Here is a 27,941-nt window from a genome sequence, read left to right as displayed (position 1 = left end):
TGGGGAGGGGGCGATGGCTGAGGTGGTGGTGGTGGTGGGGGTTGGTTTGGAAGCCAAGTGACACGACGTGTGACATCCAAGGACCGGGAGGTGGATAAAGGCCTCTGCGAGGAGGGACATCCTCCGCTCTGTTGAATCACCCCACCGAGCGGCCAGCCTCTCCTTCTCCTGCATCCCGGTGCACAACCACCAACCATGGCCCCCAAGAAACCAGAACCGAAGAAAGCAGAAGCTAAGAAAGAGGAGCCCAAGGCAGCCCCTAAGCCAGCCCCCCCACCTGAGCCAGAGGTCCACAAGGAAGTGGAATTTAACCCAGCAAACATCAAAGTAAGTGTCTTTTTTGCCATTCATAAATTGTGCATTAACAGGGCAGGGGAGGACTGCTCTTTCGTTGGGTACTGGGTGAAGTTCCTCCTCCTCCTCCTCCTCCTCCTCCTCCTCCTCCTCCTCCTCCTCCTCCTCTTCTTCTTCTTCTTCTTCTTCTTCTTCTTCTTCTTCTTCTTCAGTGTGGTGTGAGAGCCATTGTGGTGTAGTGGTTAAGAGCGGTAGACTTGGAATCTGGTGAACCGGGTTCGCTTCCCCGCTCCTCCACCTGCAGCTGCTGGGTGACCTTGGGCTAGTCACACTTCTCTGAAGTCTCTCAGCCCCACTCACCTCACAGAAGGGGGAGGAAGGGAAAGGAGAATGTGAGCCGCTTTGAGACTCCTTCGGGTAGACTCCAAACTCTTCTTCTTCTTCTTCTTCTTCTTCTTCTTCTTCTTCTTCTTCTTCTTCTTCTTCTTCTTCTTCCTCTTCTTCATCTTCTTCCTCTTCTTCGCTACAAGGTGATTAACGTAAAAACAAGTATGATAGATTTGAATGTAAATCAACCGCATCTAAGGACAGTGTTGTGAGTTTGGGAGGGTCAGTTTGGATGATGTCCTGAGCCCCTTCCAAGTCTTGGTTGGGTTCCTGTGCCCAGTGAGAGTTGGAATCTAGCGATTTCTGAACTGCTCAGACAAGTTTATTTGTAAGACAAGGAGCTTAGCTGGTCACTTTAAGAGCCCACGTCCGCATCCCAAAAGAACGAGCTCATTTGTAGGAGCTACAGCTAAGGGGTGATACCCTCCAGGCTAATGGGTGGACCTCTCTCTGCTTCACCCGGCTGCTAAATAGGAGAAACAGAGTTTTGGGTGTGAGCTGAGCTAGAAGCAGGAAGCTGGAGACACAGAGACCTGCTTCCTCTGTGCTGGATCCAAATATATGACTCATGGAGAAGCGAGATCTCCTAGGGTGTTACTGCTGGGAGTCCCTCTATCCTATGCCCAGGTTTCAGATAGGTTTAAGTAAAACCATGTATCCCCACAGTGTCCACTGGCTCTCATTTGAACCCTAAGCAAGCTCTTGAAACCGTGGATTCTTTCGCCAACAATAGTTTTTAAGTTACAGGTGGGTAGCCGTGCTGGTCTGCCATAGTCGAAACAAAATAGAAAATTCTTTCCAGTAGCACCTTAATCTCCCAGGACAAACAGGACAAACCCTACGCCAAAGGATAAATGGACATAAATCTGATATCAGGAATCACAAGACAGAGAAACCAGTAGGAGAACACTTCAATCTCCCAGGACATTCTATAAAAGATCTCAAAGTAGCTGTCTTAATACAAAGAAATTTCAGAAATAGACTGGAAAGAGAAGTGGCTGAATTGCAACTAATCACCAAACTTAGAACCATGGAGAAACCTGGTCTGAACAAAGACATTGGATTCTTATCTCATTATACTTAACAAAGCTATCTTTAGCCATCTCACCCCTTGCCTTTCCCTGCAAGACTAATTACAGCCCTTAAGAGTCATCAACAGGTTTTCCACATCTATCAGCTGATCACCCATTCCCACCACCCTTCTGAGTAATACCCCTCCCCACTCCCTCACTATATTTAAGGATCTGGTGACTTCTGTTTCAGTGTATCTGAAGAAGTGTGCATGCACACGAAAGCTCATACCAGGAACAAACTCAGTTGGTCTCTAAGGTGCTACTGGAAATAGTTTTTAACACAATAGAGAATTAACATCTGTTAATATAGAGACCTTCTCACCCGGCTGGGAAACCTTTTACGAAAATAAGAAAACCCTCTGATAGGGGGCACTTGCCAAATCCCAAGAGAGATGCTGTTCCATTGAACGGGGCAGCCATTAAGGCGAACTAGGCAATTGCCTAGGGCGCCAAAATGGAGGGGGCGCTGGCCAGGCTTGGGCGGGGGGGGGGGCTAGCAGCAGCTTTTCCGCTGTAGCAGAGAGGTGCTGCTTGCCCCCTACACCACCCCCCGGCTCCCGCTAAAGCAGGCTTTGGTGGGGGGCGCCAGAAGGTGGTCTCGCCCAGGGTGCAGCATGCACGAGCCATGCGTCTCGGCGCCCGCAGGCACTGCGCTGTCCGCCCGCTGCCTCGCCCCAGCTGTAGGGCGGCTGAGGCCCTGTGTGGCACGCCCTGTCCCTATGGGCGCCGTGTCATTCTTATGGGTGCCGCACGCCCCATCCCGTCTCATCCCTATGGGCACCGAGTGCCCTGTTCCGTCCTTATGAGAACGACCCTATGGGTGCCCGAGAGGCTTCCTCCACCACTGAGCGAATGGAGTACAACGCCCAGAGCAGGTAGATCGACACAGTTCATAATTGAACTGTGGAACTCCCTCCCACAGGAGGCAATGATGGCCACCCACTTTGTTGTTGTTGTTTAGTCGTTTAGTCGTGCCTGACTCTTCGTGACCCCATGGACCAGAGCACGCCAGGCACGCCTATCTTCCACTGCCTCCCGCAGTTTGGCCAAACTCATGTTAGTAGTTTCAAGAACACTGTCCAACCATCTCATCCTCTGTTGTCCCCTTCTCCTTGTGCCCTCCATCTTTCCCAACATCAGGGTCTTTTCCAGGGAGTCTTCTCTTCTCATGTGGTGGGCAAAGTACTGGAGTCTCAACTTCAGGATCTGTCCTTCCCGTGAGCACTCAGAGCTGATTTCTTTAAGGATGGATAGGTTTGATCTTCTTGCAGTCCATGCGACTCTCAAGAGTCTCCTCCAGCACCATAATTCAAAAGCATCAATTCTTCGGCGATCAGCCTTCTTTATGGTCCAGCTCTCGCTTCCATACATCACTACTGGGAAAACCATAGCTTTAACTATACGGACCTTTGTCGGCAAGGTGATGTCTCTGCTTTTTAAGATGCTGTCTAGCCACCCACTTAGATGGCTTAGAAAAAAGATGAGACAAATTCATGCAGACGAGGATTACGGATGCCTCCTAGTTGTGATGGCTCTGCTCTGTTTCCACAGCTGGAGGCAGCAATGCTTCTGAAGGATAGTAGCTGGGAACCACAGGAGAGCTCTTGTGTTTGAATCCTGCTTGAAGGTTTCTTCTGCTTGGCTGCTGTGAGAGCAGGATGCTGGCCAAGACGGGCCATTGGCCTCATCCAGCAGAGTTCTTATAGTCTCCTTTCCTTAAGATTCAGGATCTCCAACCTGTAAAACCATGGTCCGTCTTGGCAGGGGCGAAGGAAGGGGGGTGCAGTGGGGGGCAGTCCGCTCTGGGTGTCATCACTGAGGGGAGGTGACATTCGGCATGCTGCCCGACCGCCATTCCCAAGCCTACCCCAAGCTGTCGGGGGAAGGGGCAGCCTTCCCCCCTTCCCCATTTGTTTTGACAGTGGCGTGCTGCATTGCGTCTCGCTCCTGGGCTGCTTCCGGGAGAGGGGAAGCCTCCCCTGAGCTGTCAAAAGGAAGAAATAGAAGAAGAAGAATTTGGATTTGATACCCCGCTTTATCACTACCCGAAGGAGTCTCAAAGAGGCTCACATTCTCCTTTCCCTTCCTCCCCCACAACAAACACTCTGTGAGGTGAGTGGGGCTGAGAGACTTCAGAGAAGTGTGACTAGCCCAAGGTCACCCAGCAGCTGCATGTGGAAGAGCGGAGACGTGAACGTGGTTCACCAGATTACGAGTTTACCGCTCTTAACCACTACACCACACTGGCTCTCTGCAGGTCCCTTTTATGTTCTTGCAGTAAAAAGGATAGTCTGTATTCTGTGTTTCTAAACCTGATGTGAAAGAGAATATTAAAGATGACCGTTTCCTGCCCACAAAGAACAGCAACGGTGGTTTGTTTACACGGTTAAGTCGTCTCTGACTTTTAAGGACAACGCCCCATTCCTTTGGGGACCTCAGCGAGGGGCGGTTGTGAAGTTAGCACATTAAATGCATGTCTGTTTCATTGAGTAACTTCACCCTAATCCCTTCCCTTCTGTTATCATATCAGACAATCATAGAACTGTAGAGTCGGAAGGGACACTGAGGGTCATCTAGTCCAACCCCCTGCAATGCAGGAATCTTTTGTCCAACAAGGGGCTCGAACCCATGATCTGAAGATTAAGAATCTCATGCTCTACTGACTGAGCTACCAAGGCAGATCTCCCCACATTTCACATCTGCAGAACACGCCTCTTTCTTACATTATTTTGAATAAATGCTGCATACAGTGATTATAACTAATACAGAATTGAATTGTCCCGTGATTGTACTTATGGAGTCAAACCCCCGCTCTCTCCACACACACACACATTTTTAAATTAAATTTTCTGTTTTATGAAGTACTCCTTTTTACATCCTTAAGATATCAATGACTTCCTTCCTTCTCTATCCATGGTCCATTTTACATATCAGAAATCCCTGCATATTTTACAGAAACTACACCGTTCAGAATTCCATTCTTACGTCCACCAAAATTTACTTGCGCTGTTGAATTTATCTTAATGCAGCCAGCGTTTTCAAGTGTACACAATCATTTCCCATATATTCAATAAATGTTTTCCAACCTTCTCTAAACGTGTGTTCTTCTTGTTCTCTCATACAGATGTTAAGTCTGCGAGCTGCGCATGCAAAAGGACAAAAGAGTATTGGGGAATGATCCGTAATGAATTGAAACAAATGTTCAAAAGTACTTTCTCCAAGTCATAATAAGTGAGATGTTTGGGGCTTCTCACCTGCGCTCTGCCTCTTGCTTTTGTTTTATGTGATGAGCACGGTCTGTTCTTTGCCTGGGCTTGAGAAGGGCAGAGGCAACAGGGGTGAGCCGCCAGGCTTTTAATAACCAGACAACTGTGTCTGCCTCCTCTCCCGTTTACCTGTCTCCTGTTGAGCTCGCTCTTTGTCACCGTCCAAAATAGAATCACACGTTTGAGTACGTAAAAGGAAGGAGGAGAGTGAGCAGCGGGCATGCTTTTTCCTGGCCCAACTCCCGCCGCCTTTTGCAGCTGTCCGGCCCGAGGAAAGGGATGGCAGAGAGAAGCTCTTCCTCCGCTGCTCCATCTCCCTGCCAGGAAAGGTTTTTCCACCTGCAAGGATGGTCTTTCAGCCCTCAAGGACATCTCCACATAGGGCTGGGAAAGATCCCCTGCCTGGAACCCGGGAGGGCTGCTACCAGTCAGTGCAGGCAATATTGAGCTAGATTATTGCTGCTGCTGCTGCTTCTGTTGTTGCTTAGTCATTTAGTCGTGTCCAACTCTTCGTGACCCCCTGGACCGGAGCACGCCAGGCACTCCTGTCTTCCACTGCCTCCCGCAGTTTGGTCAGACTCATGTTGGTAGCTTCGAGAACACTGTCCAACCATCTCGTCCTCTGTCGTCCCCTTCTCCTTGTGCCCTCCATCTTTCCCAACATCAGGGTCTTTTCTAGGGAGTCTTCTCTTCTCATGAGGTGGCCAGAGTATTAGTGCCTCAGCTTCAGGATCTGCCCTTCCAGTGAGCACTCAGGGTTGATTTCCTTCAGAATGGATAGTTTTGATCTTCTTGCAGTCCATGGGACTCTCAAGAGTCTCCTCCAGCACAATAATTCAAAAGCATCAATTCTTCGGCAATCAGCCTTCTTTATGGTCCAGCTCTCACTTCCATACATCACTTCTGAGAAAACCATGGGTTTAACCATACAGACCTTTGTCTAGGGTTGCCATATTTCAAAAAAGTGGAAATCCGAACACAGAAGTTGTTGAGCATTTCTTGGCAAACGTTGCTGAGCTTCTTTCGGTTTTGCCCAAAGTGGTTGAGCTTTTTTATTTTTATCTTAAAAAATAAATAAAATAGATAAAGAATAAGAGTTTACTCTGAATCTCGAAACTTCCTCCCATCCCCTCCATGGGTCCTATTGTCAACATTTTAGAACTGCGTATTATTCCATAGTTTATATTTTATACCTATTCATATTGTCCACAATGTTTGTTACATTACAAGTCAGATAAAAATCCTGCAAATGTTTTCGTCTGCTTGTAGTGGTCTCTTAAATAAAATATAATCTCCCCTCCCCATTCTTTTTAAAAGTTTTTGTTCCTGAGCTTTCCAGTCAGCTTTTGACATTTCGGTGTAGTCCAGTTCATGAGCTATTTTTTAAAATGAAATTCGCAAACAACTAAACTTCCAACTTGGGTTGCCATGTGTCTGGATTGGCCCAGTCAGTTAAGTGATTTCTGCCTGGACACTGTTTCCAACGATCGAATCCTGGGAAATTCCGGACATATGGCAATCCTAACAGATGAACCCATGGCCTGACTCGGTCAAAGGCAGCTTCCGGTGTTCCTAAAACATCAGGGAAAATGGGGTATCATTTTCTGTTTAAAACAAGAGCAGGATTTTTAAATTTATTTATTTTTTAATCCCAGGGGTCACATTCCCTTCTGGACAATCTTTCAGGGGCCGCATGGCAGTGGTGGGTGGGGCCAGAGGCCAATGTGGGAGGAGCAAAAAATGCATTTATTTATTTTTTGCCTTTGGGTGGTAAGTTAGTTTCTGCAGCCGCTCACACACCCTTCCAGGCCTTCATCCAAGCAAGCGAGAGGCATCGAGAGTTCCAGGATGCACTTCAAACAGGTAAATACACTCTGAGCAGGGCCAACGAGGGGTGTGGCCTGGGGAGAAGGGGCGTGGCTAGTAGGAAAATCTATAAAATCACACCTGGCCTGTAGAATGTGAGTAGAGAGAGGGTTTTCTCCCTCTCACAAAACACTAGAATTCTTGGACATCCAATAAAAATGCGAGTTCGAAGATTTGGGACAGAGAAAAGAAAACCGTTCTTGAATTCTGGTTCTGTTTTCTGTGGCTTTAACTACCCATCCCAGTTTAGTGTCATCTGCAAAGATGCATCCTTCGCCTAGCTTCTAAACCCCAACCAATATGGTTTTAATGATTTCTTCTTTCATGTGAATTTTTCAACTTTCAAACTCTAAAATTGAGGGGGTGCTAAAAAGCTGTGACCTGACTTGCAGATAGTGTAGATCAGGGGTCAGCAAACCTTTTCAGCGGGGGGCCGGTCCACTGTCCCTCAGACCTTGTGGGGGGCCGGACTATATTTTGGAAAAAATAATAATGAACGAATTCCTATGCCCCACAAATAACCCAGACATGCATTTTAAATAGAAGGACACATTCTACTCATGTAAAAACACCAGGCAGGCCCCACAAATAACCCAGAGATGCATTTTAAATAAAAGGACACATTCCACTCATGTAAAAACACCAGGCAGGCCCCACAAATAACCCAGAGATGCATTTTAAATAAAAGGACACATTCTACTCATGTAAAAACACCAGGCAGGCCCCACAAATAACCCAGAGATGCATTTTAAATAAAAGGACACATTCTACTCATGTAAAAACATGCTGATTCCCGGACCGTCCGCATGCCGGATTTAGAAGGCGATTGGGCCAGATCCGACCCCCCCAGGCCTTAGTTTGGGGACCCCTGGTGTAGATAGTCTAAAAGCAAAAGATAAACAAACAAACAAACAACAAAACCAACAAATGTCCACGCCTGTTTTTGGTAAGCCTGGGGAAAGCTCAAGAAATGGAGAATTTCAGTCCCTCCAAGTGTCCCTATTTCCCAGGGATGTCCCTGATTTAGAGAAGACATCGTGGTTTCTGATTTGGTCCTGGAAAGTCCCACTTTTCCTTAGGATGTCCTTATTTTCATCAGAGAAATGTTGGAGGGCAGGGAATCTGAAATCATGTTTCTGAAGTCCATTAGCCAGGGGGGGGCAGTCATTCTGTGAAATGCTTTATAATTTTGGCCCTGGCACTTGCCAAAAGCCCACGTCATTTCTCCGAAAACTCTGCACCTCTCCTTTGCCAATGCTTCGCGCTAATTCCCGCCAGGCTGTGGAAGAGGGTGGAGGCATGTTCTCAATCAGCGGAGGGAGGCTTTGCATCAACTCAGTTTAGGAGTCAAAGGAACAAGACAGACAACCACCCGCTCAAGGTGCCAGTCCTCATTAGACTCCTAAAAACATGTTGTAAATAGCAGCAGGAACATTTGAGAACACCGGGGTCCCATTCTCTTCGCCTGATGTTCTGCCAGGAAATCGTCCTAGCAAAAGGAACCGCATTTCTCCTGAATATATATATATATATATATATATATATATATATATATATATATATCCCCTGCTGCTGTTTACATACAGTATTGGTTTGTAAAATGAAATTAAAACTCCACCTCCCGAGGAAACCTTCTTGAACTGCTGACACAAATAAATGTTACCCAAGACCCCGAGACCCCCGGAGCAATATTCAAGAGTTTGATGACACACTTTACAGGGTCTCTGTTCCCTTTTAGGATAATGAGGCACAGCAGAGACTGTGGTGTCTTTATGATATAAGGTTTTTTTGTGTGTGCCTGGGTATGCAAGCATGCTGCCTTTGTGTCAATTTCCCTTAAGAGAGAAAATCTCCTTTTCCAAAGTTGAGCTTTCTGCCTCCATCCATTGAGATAACCGAGCAAGAAATTCGGTGCAGGAAACTGGCATGGTTTAAGGTGCTGGTTTTGAGCTTTAAAGCCCTATGCGGTTTAGGACCCTCGTATTTAAGGGACCGCCTCTCCTGGTATGTCCCATGTAGGACCTTAAGGTCCTCAAATAATAATCTTTTGGAGGTCCCGAGCAACAAAGACGTTAGGTTGGCCTCAACTAGGGCCAGGGCCTTCTCAATATTGGCCCCGACTTGGTGGAACAGCCTATCACAAGAGACCAGGGCCCTGCGGGATTTGGCATCTTTCCGCAGGGCCTGCAAGACGGAGCTGTTCCACCTGGCCTTTGGGTTGGTTTCTGTTTAATATTTATGCTTCATCTTTTACTGGTGGGATATTTTGAAATTGAGACCTGCAGCTTTAATTGAATTTTTAAATTTGTATTTTAATCTGTTATTTTAAATTGATCGTTTTTATGTTTTCTTGCTGTGATTTTATTGATGTTAGCCGCCCTGAGCCCGGTTTTCTGGCTGGGAAGGGCGGGGTATAAATAAAATTATTATTATTATTATTATTATTATTATTAATTATTTTGGACCCTTCCACAGTTTATTTCAAATGCTTAAAAAAAACAACCCAAAGTTACGAAGCATTCAAAAGGAAATATTTGTTTGGTTGAGGGTTGTAGCCCCGAACAATTTAGGCCTGGGATACTTTAAGTTTAGGGAAGTTTTTAATTCCTTCAGTGTAGTGGGGCGGCCCTAGCTGGTGGCTTTCTGCATTTTATTTCTTGCACCGGTTTTAGAGGTGATGTGGTTAAGAGACATATGAATAATTCAAATTAATGCATAAGCAACACAGCACTCGTTTCAAGTAAGAGAAGCCTTGTCGATGTCATGGGACAGCAGGGAATAATCATGGTGAATAATCTCTCTCTCTCTCTCTCTCTCTCTTTTGCTTTCAGGTTGAATTCAGCAATGAACAGCTTGAAGGTTAGTAACTTTTCTGTCTTTCACAAATCCCCCTGTTCTCCGAAACAATGTTAACAGTTATTCCAGAGAGAGAGAGAGAGAGAGAGATTGAGAGAGAATCATAGAATCAAAGAGCTGTAGACAGGGGTGTAGCAAGGGGGGGCGCGCAGGGGGTGGAGCCCCGCTCTTGAGGAGGGGGGGTTGAGGGGGGACCCCTTCTGGAGCAGATTTAGGGTGCGCCCAGGGAGAGGAGAGAAAGGGGTAGACCACGGCAGAGGGTTCGGCTAGATGGGCCTTTGCGGTCCCTTCCAATTCTACGATTGTGCAAGCAGCACCTCACTTGCCGAGCGCTGAAAACAAGCCATCGTTTTAAAAATCTTAAGAATGCAAAAGCTTCTATGTGAGGCAAATTGGATATGATCAGTGCTCTGGGGCTGCTGCTGGGGGATTTGACCCAGATTGCTTTCCCGAAGCCTTTTCTCCTTCTCTTGGGAAGCCGTTCCCCACAACACCATCCCACTGCCTGTGGTCAGCGAAGCCGGAGCTTTCTCTCGATGCTTCCTGCATGAACCCAGGGACCGAGCGGATCCTGCTGACGAGGAGTTTAGATAATGACAGGCCCAAACGAAAGCAAAAGAAGAGGCCGGTGTTTTTATTTTTCATTATTATTCCTAAAAAAAAAAAAAAAAAAAAAAGTTCCCATGTTTGTTCAGCTGCCACGAAGTGGGAGCTGGCCACCGATGCCGCCATCGTGTTCCTTTGTTAAAAAAAATTTAAAATAACAGGCCTTGCGTCCGGCATTCTTTGCAGACAAGAGGGTGGAAATAGAAGCTGTTGTTGTGCAAACTCTGAGAGGGAGGCTGCACCAAAGGGTCTGGTGTTGCAATTTCAGGGTCGAAATGGAAGTTGGGGTGGGTAGAAATCACAGGATCGTTGAGTTGTAGAGTTGGAAGGGACCCCAAGGGTCATCTAGTCCAACCCCCTGCAATGCAGAGATCTCGGCTGAAGCATCCATGAGAGATGGCCACCCAACCTCTGCTTAAAAACCTCCCATCCAGCCAAGCAGTATAGACAACGTTGAGCTGTATGGCCCAACACAGCTTGACTCTTTCCTAGGAGCTGACAATTCATGCTCTGAAGGGGTTGAGACCCCAGAAAGTAGAATCTTAGAATCCTAGAATCCTAGAGTTGGAAGAGTCCACAAGGACCATCCAGTCCAACCCCCTGCCAAGCAGGAAACGCCATCAAAGCATTCCTGACAGATGGCTGTCAAGCCTCCGCTTAAAGACCTCCAAAGAAGGAGACTCCACCACACTCCTTGGCAGCAAATTCCACTGTCCAACAGCTCTTACTGTCAGGAAGTTCTTCCTAATGTTTAGGTGGAATCTTCTTTCTTGTAGTTTGAATCCATTGCTCCTTGTCCGCTTCTCTGGAGCAGCAGAAAGCAACCTTTCTCCCTCCTTTATATGACATCCTTTTATATATTTGAACATGGCTATCATGTCACCCCTTAACCTTCTCTTCTCCAGGCTAAACATAGCCAGCTCCCTAAGCCGTTCCTCATAAGGCATCGTTTCCAGGCCTTGGACCATTTTGGTTGCCCTCCTCTGGACACCTTCCAGCTTGTCAGTATCCTTCTTGAACTGTGGTGCCCAGAACTGGACACAGTATTCCAGGTGAGGCGAAGGATAACATGGAGTCCACAGTGTGGTGCAGCAGCAAATAAAGTTAATGCTGTTCTGGGCTGCATCAACAGAAATCTAGTGTCCAGGTCAAGGGAAGTCGAAGAATTGCTCTATTCTGCCTTGGTCAGACCACACCTGGAATATTGTTTCCAGTTCTGGGCACCACAATTTAAGAAGGATGTTGACAAGCTGGAAGGTGTGCAGAAAAGGGAAGAAGAAGAAGAAGAAGAAGAAGAAGAAGAAGAAGAAGAAGAAGAAGAAGAAGAAGAAGAGTTTGGATTTGATATCCCACTTTATCACTACTGTAAGGAGTCTCCAAGTGGCTCACATTCTCCTTTTCCTTCCTCCCCCACAACAAACACTCAGTGAGGTGAGTGGGGCTGAGAGACTTCAGAGAAGTGTGACTAGCCCAAGGTCACCCAGCAGCTGCATGTGGAAGAGCAGAGACGCGAACCAGGTTCACCAGATTATGAGTGCACTGCTCTTAACCACTACACCACACTGGGAGATGAAGATAGTGAAGGGTCTGGAAACTAAGCCTTATGAGGAATGGTTGAAGGAGTTGGGTATGTTTAGCCTGGAAAAGAGGACACTGAGAGGAGATATGAGAGCCATCTTCAAATATCTGAGGGCTGTCACACGGAAGGTGGAGCAAGCTTGTTTTCTCCTGCTCCCGGAAGGTAGGACTCGAACCCATGGCTTCAAGTTACAAGAAAGACTCAACACCAGGAAGAACTTTCTGGCATTATGAGCGGTTGGATGGTGGAACGGACTCCTTCGGAAGGTGGTGGGCTCTCCTTCCTGGGGCGGTTTTAAGTGGAGGTTGGATGGCCATCTGTCATGGATGCTTCCATTGAGATTCCTGCATTGCAGGGGGTTGGACTAGATGACCCCCTGGGGTCCCTTCCAACTCTACGATTCGTCCCTGTTTCAATTGGTGGCGACGGCTGTTGTGCAACATTCCTGCACCGGCCCCCCGCTGCTATTTCTTTCTCTTTCTTGGATCAGTCAGATAGGTGATCCCAGCCAACGAGGATCTCGTGTTGAGCAGGATTACGTCACAGGTCTTGCGGCATGATGACCTCAGTGGCGGCAAGGGAAGCCCGTTAAGAGCGCGAGTAAGCGAGGGCCGTGCAAAATACTGCGGGGAAATGTTGGGAAGGGAAGAAAAAATAATTGCCACACACACACACACAACCCTCTGCAGCTTAAGCCCTGTCTGTCTAGCTATCAGCAAAATTATATGTTGCATTTCATCTCAGCTGAAATGAATTTGAAATGCATATTTTACATGTGAAAAATAGATAGGAAAACAAGAACAAGAACAAGAACAATTAACAACAACAACAACAACAACAACAACAACAACAACAACAACTTTTGCATTATCAGCATCATGCTCTAACCAACTGACATACGAGGTCAGGAACCCCCAGTCCTGTAAGCCCAACCTAGAATTGTGTCCAGGTTCCCAGATGACCTGCCCTCCCTACCACTTCAGAGTGACTATGCGGCCTCTCAAAGCCTTCTGCTATGAATCATTCCCCGCATTTTAAAAAAAGTAGCATGGAAGACGAAGGCTAGCTTCAACCCTATACTCTTATGTGCTACATTTCTATGTGCGATGATTTTGGGGAGGGCATTCAGAAATGATGGCTGTGGCGTGAAGTGATAAAACCCAGACACAGACAGACGACCTCATTAGCTAATGAACCCTCATTGTCACAGGCCCCCACAATGCCCCCCAAACTATTTAATTATAGTTACAGGTAGGTAGCCGTGTTGGTCTGCCATAGTCAAAACGAAATAAAAAATTCCTTCCAGTAGCACCTTAGAGACCAACTAAGTATGTTCTTGGTATGAGCTTCCGTGTGCATGCTTTTGTGTGCATAGTATCTGAAGAAGTGTGCATGCACACGAAAGCTCATACCAAGAACATACTTAGTTGGTCTCTAAGGTGCTACTGGAAGGAATTTTTTATTTCGTTTTATTTAATTATAGAGATGTTAGAGACAAAGTGAGATGTGCTTGTGGTGTTTTTTGGTTTTTTTTGCAATGAGGACTGCTGTCCTGCCCTGGAATGCCTCAGAGCTCAATCTCTGACATGGGTTTCCGGGCAATTCTCAAATTTTTCCTAGTGCTTCTGACTTGGTTCTTTCTCTGCTGCAGTTCCTCCAGGATGTCCACAGGAGATGGAATGTAAACATCTCTCAGATCAAGATCAACAGCGAAGCTCATCCAAAAGATAAAAAATAAAAAATAAAACCAAAACAGAACACAGGGGGACAGGATACTTTGAAAATAATACAGTAATGCTAATGAAGACTTGCTTTTTTCATAAACAAGTGGAACTGTTTCTGCGATCGCATCCATTCCTTGTTACCTTTCCCTTCCTTCCTTCCTTCCTTCCTTCCTTCCTTCCTTCCTTCCTTCCTTCCTTCCTTCCTTCCTTCCCCCCCCCCTGTCTTACAGAGCCATCTCTCCAAACTTCCTCACCAACCATTTTGTGTGTGTCCCCTCTCCTGTACAGAATTCAAGGAAGTCTTCATGCTCTTTGACCGAACTCAGAAAGGGGAAGGGAAAATCACCTACGCGCAGTGCGGAGAAGTCTTGAGGGCTTGCGGGACAAATCCCACCCAGGCGGAAGTTCACAAGGTGCTCGGCCGGCCCAAACCTGATGGTGAGAGGCTTCTTGTCCTGTTTTCATGATGGCAACTTCACCGGACAGGTTTCACTTCTGTCTTAGGAGTGTTGGCGCCAATGAGCTACAGGTTATTGAGGAGGGGTCTCTCTCTGACATTTTATTCCATCACACACCATCTATGTGTAACACCGGTCCCGAAAGGCCTTCATTGGCTCCCAGTACGTTTCCAAGCACAATTCAAAGTGTTGGTGCTGACTTTTAAAAGCCCTAAACGGCCCTGTATACCTGAAGGAGCGTCTCCACCCCCATTGTTCAGCCCGGACACTGAGGTCCAGCGCCGAGGGCCTTCAGGCGGTTCCCTCCCTGCGAGAAGTGAAGTTACAGGGAACCATGCAGAGGGCCTTCTCTGTAGTGGCACCCGCCCTGTGGCCTTTGTAGTGGTGGCTCCATATATGTAGAACTTTGTACTGAAGTGTATCTGTTCCTGTCTCTTTGGCTGACTGGCTAAGACATACCTTTTCCGGAAGCTGTTTGAAAGAGAGAGCTATTGTGGTGTAGTGGTTGGAGGGTCAAACCAGGACCTGGGAGACCAGGGTTCAAATCCCCAATCGGCCACAAATCTCACTGGGTGGCCTTGGGCCAGTCCCTACCTCTCCTACCTCGCAGGGGTGTTGAGGGGACACTGAGGTCCACCTCCGAGGGCCTTCTGGCGGCTCCCTCCCTGCGAGAAGTGAGGTTACAGGAAACCAGGCAGAGGGCCTTCTTGGTGGTGGCGCCCTCCCATCAAATGTCAAGGAAACATACAACTATCTGACTTTTAGAGGACGTCTGAAGGCAGCTGTCAGGCTCTTCCCAGGTGCTGCTCATGAGTAACAACGAAGCCTCTTTTGAAAAACTGAAGTTGTTTATTAAGCATAGCTATTTAGAAGCGGAGCTAGTCAAAAACATGACCGTTCAATCACGATCAGAATCTGGAAGTACATTCCTTCTGCTACCCGCCCAACACCAGATTTCCGGCACCCTGAAACGATGTCTCCTGGGTCCTCTAGCCCGCCTGCGCCTGTGTCGGAAGCTGTGGGCTTGTCTGGCTGGTGGTGCTGGGTCTTTCAGCAGTGTCACGGAGCCCTTGTTCCGCTCCCTCACTAGGAGACAATTCCTGTGATAAGCTGGATGAGGAGGAGGAGGAGGAGTCTGTATGCAAAAGGGGCCTGGGTTCCCTATAGCTTCGTAAGCTGTCTCCCCTTGAAGAGCAGCTTTCCCTGCCCTGCTCCTGAGCAGGGCTTTCTCTCTCTCTCTCCTCATGAGTAACTGGGCTACTCCTGACAGCAGCCCTGTTTAGGGAAGTTTTTAATGTCTTGTGAGGTTTGGAGCTTTCAGGGTTAAATAAGCTCAACAGTACACCCCTCCCACAGGGAACATGTGTCATACATCCGGGTATCTGCTGTATGCGAATGCCTATGTGATTTATGTGACGCACCGTTTATTTCCTGTTCAGTCTTACTTTCACTTTTGACTGAACAGGAGCGGAGATGTCGTCTGAATCTCCGGGAAAGTGTCCGTGATTTATATGTCTGTAAATAAAGCGTGCTTGCTTTGAAACAACCCAGACATTGCTGGCACAAGGCACACATACCATTGCGCAAGAAGAAGTAAGAAGTTTGAAAAAACTCTGCAAAAGCACTGGAGAAGCAGGAAAACGCAGAGGAAGCGTAGCTGGACACCACTCCAAGTGCTAAGCTGGCTTTGAGGCTTTTTCCAGTTAAAACCAAAAGCCCAACATGTCTGATGTTTGATCTTGTTTTTAATATTCTGTTGTGAGCTGCCCAGAGGGGCTGGGGAAACCCAGTCAGATGGGCAGGGTATAAATAGTAAAATATGGTGATGATGATGATGATGATGTAACCCTTACCGTGATCTCAGAGCCTCTGTGTTATATTTTGGGTGTTCCCCTCGTCCCTTATCGTTTGCATCCTTAACTTGCATGCGAAACGGACGGTCAGCTCTAACCCGATTTCCTGTTTGTCCGTCCTCAGAAATGAACAACAAGATGTTAGACTTTGACACCTTCCTGCCCATGCTGCAGCACATCTCCAAAGCCAAAGACACCGGGACCTTTGAGGATTTCGTGGAAGGCCTCCGGGTTTTCGACAAGGAAGGGAACGGCAAGGTCATGGGCGCCGAACTTCGCCATGTTTTGGCCACTCTTGGTGAGCGGATCGATAGTCCTACAACACGGCCCTCTAAGCCGATTTTGCTGGAATAGTAGAATCACAGAACTGCGGCTTCTGTCCTGTATTTTTTATCTTGCGAACTGCCCTGAGATTTTCAGAGGAAAGGGGGTTGTTGTTGTTGTTCAGTCGTTCAGTCGTGTCCGACTCTTCGTGACCCCATGGACCAGAGCACGCCAGGCACGCCTATCCTTCACTACCTCTCGCAGTTTGGCCAAACTCATGTTAGTAGCTTCGAGAACACTGTCCAACCATCTCATCCTCTGTCGTCCCCTTCTCCTTGTGCCCTCCATCTTTCCCAACATCAGGGTCTTTTCTAGGGAGTCTTCTCTTCTCATGAGGTGGCCAAAGTCTTGGAGCCTCAACTTCAGGATCTGACCTTCTAGTGAGCATTCAGGGCTGATTTCTTTGAGAATGGATAGGTTTGATCTTCTTGCAGTCCATGGGACTCTCAAGAGTCTCCTCCAGCACCATAATTCAAAAGCATCAATTCTTCGGCGATCAGCCTTCTTGATGGTCCAGCCTTCTTGATGGAAAGGGGGTATATAGATTTAATAAATAAAATAAATAAATAGAGTTGGAAGGGACCCTAAGGGCCATCTCATTAAGATTTATTTAATGTCCTTCAACACAGGATCTCAGGGGAGTTCACAATGTAAACTGGCTGTATACATTTTGTGATATACAGGTGAAACTTGAAAAATTAGAATATCGTGGAAAGGTTAATTTCTTCCAGTAATTCAACTTAAAAGGTGAAACTAATATATGAGATAGACTCATGACATGCAAAGTGAGATATGTCAAGCCTTTATTTGTTATAATTGTGATGATTATGGCGTACAGCTGATGAGAACCCCAAATTCACAATTTCAACTTGGGGGTTTTCATCAGCTGTACGCCATAATCATCACAATTATCACAAGCAAAGGCTTGACATATCTCGCTTTTCATGTCATGAGTTTATCTCATATATTAAACTCCAGTAGCTAATGAAAACATTTGCTTACAGAAATGGACTTTTCCACGATATTCTAATTTTTCGAGTTTCACCTGTATATCTATATCTATTGATCTAATCGTAACGTATAACAAGCATGTAAGAGTGTTGTCACGCTGAAGTTCTCTTGGCCACAGACAGGTGGCGCTGCGACCTGCAGTGTAACGATGGAGGGGCAGGACTGCTGCAACAACTTCTCCACTTTGTTTCAACATTTGAGAGGAGGGGGTCAGATGATTCTCACCCACAATGAAAGATTATGGATTTGATTGTGCATCGGGATTGGTTTCTCCCCCCCCCCCAGTCTTCTGTTCAGTTCTCCACATTTCCATGTCAATTTATGGTTGCCATTTTCAAAGCCCCCACAAAAAAACACCAGCAATTGGGTGCGGAAATATACACACGTTCATGTGCAAATTTTGCCAAATGCGCACACTTTCACAAAGTGCTTGTTCCCTAACAGAGTGCATTTTTTTTGCATGTTACTCTGTCCAATATATATATTTTCATGCACAATTTACGCCAGCATATGCCCTTTTTTCTGCTCATTATGCAGGGCTCTCCTCGTGCTTGTTCAGACCCTGCCGTTAGTGCAGAATGCTGCAGCACAATTGCTGACAGGAGCGAGACCCTTTAAGGCATATACAGATAGGCTGAAGATTGCCATGTGTCTTAATCTGTTTTAAAAACAGACAGACAGACAGACAGACAGACAGACAGACAGACAGACAGACAGACAACTACATACCACTACATAGAATAGCCAGATTTCTCTAATATAAAAATATTTGCAAACAGCTTCTGTGCAGTCTGGAGGGCTAAAAAAAACTTGTCTTTCATTTCCCTTTTCTTTGCAAAAACGAAGTTATTGGGATAAGGAATTCTCCAGCCGTACGCTGTGATCAAAGTCGAGCGGGACAAATGATGACTGCAGGGTTTCCGAATTTTTCGACTTTGTTTCTAGTTGGAGATCTCAGTTAATCTTGGGACCAAAGACCGTGAGCTACAAAATGTTGCTCTAAGCACCCTGAAATTCCTCATCTTGGTTGCGGAGGGAATGCCAGGGTAGACACCAGATCAAAAAAACCTCTGAGCCATTTTGACATCCATCCTTCCTTTCATGACGTTTCTGTTCAAATCCTTTCTCTACTGCCTTAAACGTAACACTGATTTCTGTAACATACATATTGCATTACTTTATCTTTAAAAAAAAATATTTATACTTTTCAGGTTTATACATTCCACTGGTTTTACAATCATTTTTGACATTTCAAAACTTGACTTCCTCCCCTCTCTTTCTGCAGTTCCATCAATTTATTTTTAATATCTTCTGCATATCCAAATAAACTTAATTTGCTCATTTATTCACCTACTTTAAATATGTACTTTAAATATATTACAATAATCATGCCAATGTTCTTATCTGTTTACAATTTATCTGTAAATATTCAACAAACCATCTATCTATCTATCTATCTATCTATCTATCTATCTAAATTTCTTATTCTTCCAGTAAGTTTCGCCATTTCTGCATATTCCATAAGTTTTTGCATCCATTCTTCCTTTGCTGGGACTTCAGCTCCTTTCCATATTACTGTGCTGGCCCCAAGGGTTTGTCCATGAAGCGAGGTCCACGTCCAGTCCTGGGTCTAGGGGTCCAAAGGAGGTCAATCCGGCGGGGAGCAAGGCAGGGAGCAGGTCAAGGTCCAAGGCAGGTTCAGGCACAAGGTTGCAGGTTGAGCACACGCTTGCAACTAAGTTGCTCACGCAACTTGGGCTGGGTCTGGCTGGCTTTTATCTGGCCCTATGCTTAGGGCCGCCCCGATCCTCTGGAGACTCGCCTCTCCTCCGGGCCTGGAGGCGAGCACTCCTCCTGCAGACACTTAACTCCCTTCGCCTCTCTGCCCTGAGCCTCTGTAGCTCAGGAGAGGCTGGTGGGTTACTGGACCCAGGGGATGCCTCAGCTTCCTCTGAAGAGGCTGGGAGTGGAGCACCTGCAGGCAATGGGTCCTCCCTCCCATCAGGAGCCAGAGCAGACTCTGCTGATGCCTGCACCTGGGGATCCAGCACAGGTGGGGATCCTTCAGGCTCAAGCCCTGGCCCCGGCTCAGCTGGTTCTGGAGGCGGGGAATCCTGTGCAGGCTGGGATCCCTCAGGTTCAGCATCAGAGTCTGACTCCCAGGCCATCACAATTACATTCCTTTATCATTCTCATTCCTTTGGTTATATTTCCCATCCAACTTCATTCATTTCTTCTTTTGGGTCTCTTATTCTTGACGTTAATTTTGCCATCTCCAAATAGTCCAATTGTCCACTCCTTTTTTGTTGGAACAAATTCTTTCCATTTCTGGGAATACAGAATTCTGGCTGTGGACATACCGTAATGTAGTAAAGTGAAGGGACTCCTGACCATTAGGTCCAGTCGTGTCTGACTCTGGGGTGGTGGCGCGTGTACCGGACATAATATACAGAAACGTTTTAACCAACTTTTTTGGCCCTTCTCGGCCAAAACTGGAATCTTGCCCCCCAAATCAGTTAGTGATTTGAGCTTTGACTGAATCACATAGTCCTACTTGTAATTTGCTTTGGGCTCTTAACCCTGTAAGTCAATTTATGTATCTTTTTTTCTGTTCCAGGCGAAAGGCTAACTGAGGAGGAGGTCGATAAGCTAATGGCCGGCCAGGAAGACTCCAATGGTTGCATCAGCTACGAAGGTACAGTGGTTCCTTGGTTCTCAAACTTAATCCATTCCGGAAGTCCCTTCCAAAACCAAAGCGTTCCAAAACCAAAGCGTTCCAAAACCAAGGCACGCTTTCCTATAGAAAGTAATGCAAAACAGATTAATCTGTTCCAGACTTTTAAAAATCACCCCAAAACAGCAATTTAACATGGTTTTTCTATCTAACGAGACCATTGATCCATAAAATGGAAGCATTAATCAAAGTACTATACTATAAAATAAAACAGAATTGTAGATGAGAAAAATTAAAACTACATTTCCTCTCTCTCTCCCCTGAACTGATGATAGTCATTGTTTGGATGTTCCTGGTAAGTCCCCTTATATCCCTCTTAAAAGAATAAACACACCACAATCTTGTGTAAAGTATATAAAATAAGTTTACTCACATCATCAGTTCACAGTTGGATCCCTGAAGGCAGACTTAGTTACATAGTATATACATGTGGAGCTATCCCCTATGGGGATAATCCCAGTGTCCAGAGCATCTCTAGCTAAAAAGCTGCTCCAACGATGGAGGAAGTCAAAGAGAGAGAGAGAGCTGCGTGACCTGTCCTTTTGTTACCTGGACAGGTAAGGTCATGCCGACATCTAGTCACATGCAAAGGAAGTATGTCCTAGCCAGGAGGAAACAGGAGATTTCGACTGGCTGGACCAAACATTCCACCACATGTCCACTCTAGGAAAACAAGGAATGTTGTACTTGACTGCTACTTATGTATCCCATTCCACAGTCTCAACTTTTGCCTTCAGAACTATGCCCCTCTGCAAACCACTGCTCCATATCTATACTGCTCCACTGTTCCTGGGCAACTTCAGGATCCTGGTCAGGAGCAGCAGGAGGGGGAGGCTCCAACCATTGCTCATCAGAGCAGTAGTCCTCGGCCTGGTCTCTGACACCCAGTGAGATTCATGACTGAGTCAGGATTCAGACACCTGTATCCCAAGCTCTAGCCCAACACTAACCATTGGCTCTGAGATACCAATGACTCTCTTCCATTTTTTTTCAGCGTTTGTGAAGCATATCATGGCAAGTTGAATGCCAGGTAAGCCGACCAAGGTCATTGTTCTTTTGCTTTCGAAACCCCACCCCACCCACCACCCCAGGTCTTCAATAGATCGTTCCATATACAGCAAAAAGGCGAGGAAACTGTGATTCTCCAGATGTTGTGGACTGATGGGAGTTGGCTTGCATCTAGAACATCTGGAGAGCGACAGTTATTCACAAATGGGTTGGTTTTTGGATGAATGGGACTCTATTTCTATAGCTCTCCATTATTAAATAATTTCAGTGAAGGACCCATGCCGATTATCCAAAACGAAGGGCTTTATTTGACAAGCTGGAATGGGTGCAGAGGGGGGGGGAAAACCTAAGATGATCAAGGGTCTGGAAACCAACATTTTTGAGGAATGGTTGAGGGAGATGTGTATGTGTAGCCTGGAGAAGAAGAGATATGATGGCCGTCTGCCAATATCTGAAAGGGCTGTCCATGGAAGATGGAGCAAGCTTGTTTTCTGCTGCTCTAGAGGGTAGGACCCAAACCAATCGATTCAGATGACAAGAATCAAGAGGTTTGGGTTTCGAGTACACATTAGGAAGAACTTCCTGATGGTAAGAACTGTCCAACAGCGGAACAGATTTCCTTGGAAGGTGGTGGACTCTCCTTCCTTGGAGATTTTTCAGCGGAGGTTGGATGGCCATCAGTCACGGATTCTTGAGCTGTGATGCCTGCATTGCAGGGGGTTGGACTAGATGACCCCGCACCCCTCAAAGAGCTGCAGTTCTCATTAACTATCAATCCCTCTTCCTAGGGAACTCTGGGAACTGTGGCTATGAGCAGGGAATAGGGACCTCCAAACAACTCTGAGCACCCAGAACAAACTACAGCTCCCAGGATTCTTTGGGGCAAACCAGAGCTGTTTAAAGCAGTACCATAGAGCCTTAAATGTATAACGCAGCTGATTTTGCTATTGCAAAGGAGCGCTGACCAGCTCTTCCGCAGTCACTGAGGACAGTTTCCATATTTCTTCCTGGAAGAAAAACACACAGAGAACAACAACAGAAACATCTGATTATTCAGAACCTCTGCTGATATCTTTTAGGCTCTTGTGTGGTGGGGAATGGCCCAAGATGCAACACAATTTTATGGGCAAAAGGGGAAAAAATAGTCTGTGTGCCTTAGATAAATTAGAAAACAACCCAAACTCTGTACTATCAGTTCCTGTTTCCCTGCTGCTCTGGTTTATTTATCTGTCATAACCTCCTGATCTTGTTTGCTTAGGGAGATCTGAAATTATTCCAGCTTGTGGGGCCGAAGCCCTTTAAAACATGGGCTTTCATCCGGTCAGCAAAACCCCAGGGAGAGAGCAAACAAGAGGAGAAGATAAACTCAGGATGCTGAGTTCCAGTGAACGGCAGGGAGAAAGAGGACAGAGGACGGCCACCAATGAAAGAGAATAGGGCAAATTCATGGAGGAGGAGAGGGCTACTGACGGCCGGGATGGCTATGCTGTGCTTTCACAGAACCAGGAAATCCTTCTGAATATCAGTTTCTGGAAACCACAAGATGGGGAGAGGGCTCCTGCGCTCGGATCCCGCTTGCTAGTTTTCCACAAGTTGGCCCCTGTGAGAACAGGATGCTGGACTAGATGGGCCATTGGCCTCATCCAGCAGGTCTCTTCCGCTGTTTTCATGTCAGTCTTTAAGATTACGACTGAGCCATACCTTCACAGCTCTCCTACTTCTCACCATATGCATGCAATTCCCTCTCTCTTTGCCCTTCTTCTTCTTCTTCTTCTTCTTCTTCTTCTTCTTCTTCTTCTTCTTCTTCTTCTTCAATTCCTCGTAGCTGAGTAAGATTGCCTTCCATAAACACGGTTTTAACACTGAGTCCGTAAGTGAAGTAAAGAAAACAGATTGCATGTCGAGGCTACCGGTCAGCTCCCATTCCCCAATAACTCAGACATCACACAATAATTTTTGTTTAAGGTTTTTGGCATAATTTTGGCCACAACTTTATTTAAATACAACCAATGCGAGTGGTTGCTTAGGCATTGGTTCCGACTACTGTCCCCCCAGCCATGGGACAGCTGACATTCGCTATTGGGCGAAGTCAGAAAGGGTAAACACCTAAGGGAGAACACGGAGCCGGGCAACGGACCCACGGTTCTCCCCCAAATGCTCCCAGCGACTCTTGCATGGCCCTAGCCCCCCATTTCAGGTGGGGGTAGACAAAAGCAAGATGAGCCCCTGGATTCCTTTAACAGAATACCCTTTTTGCAGGGGCAGGCCCAGCCAAATCCATACCCCTGAAGCAGCATTACTAGGGGCAGGCCCAGTCTATCCTGACCCCTAGTCCAACCAATTTTAACCAATGCCTAACCGCAAACCTTACAAGTTGTGACGATTTGCTACGCAGTAGGCAAAAACCAAGTGACCACAGCCAATCAGCCACTTGGACAAAATTCCTACCAGGCTCCTGCTCCAAAGCAGACAACCCCATGACAGGCATAGCAAGGTCAAGCAGAACACACTTCTCTAAAGTTAGGGAGGGCGGGCGGGAGATCCGTTGCACACAGCAAAAGTGAAACCAGCAATTCACAAACACAGGTTTTATATGAAGCACCTGTCAATCATCAAATGGCAACATGCCCAACTCCCCAGCAACACGCCCCAACCAATCACCAGCTGTGGCCAAGCCAAAACCGCCCAGCAACTTGGAGCTGCTCCTTTAACCCTTCTGCAACCCGTGCTCTCTGTTAAGGGAGAACCCGCTCTGCCAATCCCGGAAGCTGGTACCGAGAGAGATATACTGCCCCTGAATATGGAAGCTCTGCTAATTGGTAGCTGCCAGTAGGCCTGTCTAAAACCATCCAAGCCCACACCTCACCAGGCAGCAGCAAAACCCACCACGTAGAAGAAACCTTTGCTCCTTCCAGAGCTCGTGAGTCACTCTCCGTCTCTTCCGATACCTTTCCCATGTGGGATGTCGCTGTTGTTTAATTCTCAGACCACACACAGAGCAGCCTCCTTCGCTGGCTCCCTTTCTTGCACAGGCTGCAAAATCTCGATAATCTGGAGCAATTTGTTACATCCGTCCGCGGCTTATTTTTTTGACCCCCCGGGGGTCAACTGCTCGCCTGGCCCGCAGCCCGTTCTCGTCAGATAACTTAACAGCTCCTATATAGGCACTTTTCCCAGATTCCTCCTTCTGTGACTTCTTGCCTTGAGCAATTCAGCAAAGTTGTAGCCTACACTTCTCATTGCCGGCCACTTCCTTTCCCCCCCTCTCTCTCCCTCTCTCTCCCTCGGGGTTGATATCTTGAGATGTATTGGACTCTTTACAGTAGCAATTTATTCCGAGTTGCTCTTAAAGTTCCCAAACTTTTTTAGGAGGTCCACTGCCCCCTTGGTTCCATAAATTCATCCCCAGCACCCCCTGACTTATGCTATAAAAAGCATTATTCAGAAGAGCGGTTTGCATGACCCGCTAAGGAAGATAATAACACAATAAAATCCAAAGCAGAAACAATTAATGGCACACTGAGCTTTTGTTCATTGAGTTGAGCTTTTTTTTTGCCTATCTGCAAATCTGTATATAACAATGGACAGATCTATCAATTTGGGCAGATTCTTTTCTCCCCCAACCTTCAGCGGGTTGCATTTCCACAGAATTTGCAAATCATTTCCAAACGGATTGCAGGAAAAGCCAGGGGGCTGCATGTTTCCCTTGCAGGATAGAGGTTGAATCCTGACAAGACAGAAGTACTTTTTTGGGGGGACAGGGGGTGGGTGGGTGTGGATGATTCCCTGGTCCTGAATGGGGTAACTGTGCCCCTGAAGGACCAGGTGTGCAGCCTGGGAGACATTTTGGACTCACAGCTGTACATGGAGGTGCAGGTCAATTCTGTGTCCAGGGCGGCTGTCTACCAGCTCCATCTGGTATGCAGGATGAGACCCTACCTGCCATCAGACTGTCTCGCCAGAGTGATGCATGCTCTAGTTATCTCTCGCTTGGATTACTGCAATGTGCTCTATGTGGGGCTACTTTTGAAGGTGACCCGGAAACTACAACTAATCCAGAATGCGGCAGCTAGACTGGTGACTGGGAGTGGCCGCCGGGACCATGTAACACCGGTCCTGAAAGGCCTTCATTGGCTCCCAGTACGTTTCCAAGCACAATTCAAAGTGTTGGTTGTCATTATTATTTTTATTATTACTTGGGAATTATTGTAAATAATTTTGCCCAGTATTCACATTCCTGCATGCAATCCTGCACTTTTTATTTTTCTGTAATATTTGCAGTTTTGTGCACACATTATATTAAGTAGCGGGCGGACATAGCAGACAACACAGTGATTCTCCAAGCAGCTCTCTTTATTCTCGGGCTGGAACAGAACTGAACTGAAGGGCTGAGCCAGCTTGCTTATATAGTACTCAGTAACATGCAACAGTAACAACTTTCTCTCTAGCTACCCAATCCGTGAGCGGCGCTCTCAATCCTTCATTTGCATGTTGTGGACCTGAGTGAGAACTGCAGTCACGGTGGGCAGAGTGAAACTATATACACAACACCCCTAGTGGCCTAGGGTGAGAACTTCAGTACATAACACATTGTTTTGGCTGAAAGAACTGCACCACAAGATTCAATTAAAAAGAAGAAGAATAGAAATGTTTCCATTACTTCTTGGTTTGGGAAGTGTAAATTAGATGTTGACACTGAACAAATTCCTCTATATCTAGCTAGCTAGCTAACTAGCTATCCAGCATCTATGTATTAGTAGTAGTAGTAGTAGTAGTAGTAGTTGTTCAGTCGTTCAGTCGTGTCCGACTCTTCATGACCCCATGGACCAGAGCACGCCAGGCACGCCTATCCTTCACTGCCTCTCGCAGTTTGGCCAAACTCATGTTAGTAGCTTCGAGAACACTGTCCAACCATCTCATCCTCTGTCGTCCCCTTCTCCTTGTGCCCTCCATCTTTTCCAACATCAGGGTCTTTTCCAGGGAGTCTTCTCTTCTCATGAGGTGGCCAAAGTACTGGAGCCTCAACTTCAGGATCTGTCCTTCTAGTGAGCACTCAGGGCTGATTTCTTTGAGAATGGATAGGTTTGATCTTCTTGCAGTCCATGGGACTCTCAAGAGTCTCCTCCAGCACCATAATTCAAAAGCATCAATTCTTCGGCGATCAGCCTTCTTTATGGTCCAGCTCTCACTTCCGTACATTACTACTGGGAAAACCATAGCTTTAACTATACGGACCTTTGTCGGCAAGGTGATGTCTCTGCTTTTTAAGATGCTGTCTAGGTTTGTCATTGCTTTTCTCCCAAGAAGCAGGCGTCTTCTAATTTCGTGACTGCTGTCACCATCTGCAGTGATCATGGAACCCAAGAAAGTGAAATCTCTCACTGCCTCCATTCCTTCCCCTTCTATGTGCCAGGAGGTGATGGGACCAGTGGCCATGATCTTAGTTTTTTTATGTTGAGCTTCAGACCATATTTAGTAGTAGTAGTAGTAGTAGTAGTAGTAGTAGTAGTAGTAGTATATTCCTCCTTTTCTCCAGGGAGCTCAAGGTGGCAAACAGACTTCTCCCCATCACCATTTTATATTTACAATAACCCTGTGAGGTAGGCTAGACTGAGAGGCAGCAATTGGCCTATGGACACCCAGTGAGCTTCATAGCTGAGTAGCGATTTGAACCCACATCTCCCAGGTTGTAGTCAAACACCCTAGTCATTGTGCCATACTTACTGTTCTATCATCTATCTATCTATCTATCTATCTATCTATCTATCTCTATGTATGTATGTATCGATCTGTCATCTATTTATCCATCGATCTATCAATCTATCCATCAATCAATCAATCTATCTATCGATCTCTCTCTCCCCCCCATCTTGTTGTAATTTCTTTCTTTTTTTGCAAACTACCCCCAGGTGTTTCCGAACAGCAGTAACAAATGAATAAAACTATGTTTCCAACTTTGTTTTTAGGCTACGTCAACCGGAACTGGATACCGAGGCTGGATTTCAACCAAACCCGTGGAATGGAATTAGTATTTCTACTAGTCAGAATTTATGCCCAGATTCCATCGACTGTCTTGTGCTTGTCTCTGTCCCTCTGGAATGGGCTCTTTCCCCCTCTGTCAGGCCACCGGCCACCCTATTCCTCACATCTTCCGCCATGTTGGTCCCTCTGCTTGGAACAGCTACCTCTGCTTCCTTCTCCTGAATGAGCCCAGCCCTCTCCACCGACCCACTTCCACTGGTTTCTCTTTGGGGCATCTCCATCCTTTCCCTGTCTTTATCCTGTAATAAAGACATCAGATCCCTGAGCTGAAATGCGGCGACTCAGTGTTCTAGGCAGAGAACAATGTTGGCACTTGTTTAGCTTGAAATTGTACTCCTCTCCTACTACTAGTAGTAACACAATACTAATTTACTACTAGTAGTAGCACAATTGTAATTTACTACTATTAGAGATAATCCTGGTAACTAAGCACTATTAGGCCTCTCTTACTGACACACACTGAAGTATTAATCTTTGGCTCCTGTATGTAGCTGTGCTAAAACGGTTATATCTAGTGAAGCTACCTCATGTTCCAGAGAAGTTAGCCATTTCACAAAAATGGTTATTGGGATGTATAATAATAATCACAATAATGATAATTTATTATTTGTACCTCACCCATCCGGCTCGGTTTCCCCAGTCACTCTGGGTGGCTCCCAACAGATTAAAAACAGAATAAAACACCAAACATTAAAAACTTCCCTAAACAGGGCTGCCTTCAGTTGTCTTCTAAAAGCCAGAGAGTTGTTTATTTCCTTGACATCTGATGGGAGGGCGTCCCACAGGGCAGGCGCCACCACCGAGAAGGCCCTCTGCCTGGGATATGCCAGTTTCAGAATTTGGGGGAACCCAGAGGCATG

The 27,941-nt window shown here is 46.4% G+C and overlaps 1 protein-coding gene across 1 annotated transcript; it reads left to right on the top strand.

Moving 5' to 3' along the window:
- The first annotated feature begins 83 nt into the window (after positions 1-83).
- Positions 84-27,541, top strand: MYL3 (myosin light chain 3). Its single transcript, XM_033166057.1, has 7 exons — positions 84-327; positions 9,718-9,745; positions 13,940-14,089; positions 16,087-16,260; positions 19,915-19,992; positions 21,026-21,061; positions 27,006-27,541. The coding sequence occupies exons 1-6, from the start codon at positions 196-198 to the stop codon at positions 21,052-21,054; spliced, it is 591 nt and encodes a 196-aa protein (XP_033021948.1). The 5' UTR covers positions 84-195; the 3' UTR covers positions 21,055-21,061; positions 27,006-27,541.
- Positions 27,542-27,941: the final 400 nt, after the last annotated feature.

Source organism: Lacerta agilis, chromosome 12 (assembly GCF_009819535.1).
Source record: "Lacerta agilis isolate rLacAgi1 chromosome 12, rLacAgi1.pri, whole genome shotgun sequence".
Taxonomy (NCBI): Eukaryota; Metazoa; Chordata; class Lepidosauria; order Squamata; family Lacertidae; genus Lacerta; species Lacerta agilis.
The sequence above is the reverse complement of the archived record's forward strand: the minus strand, read 5'-3'. Positions and strand labels throughout refer to the sequence as shown.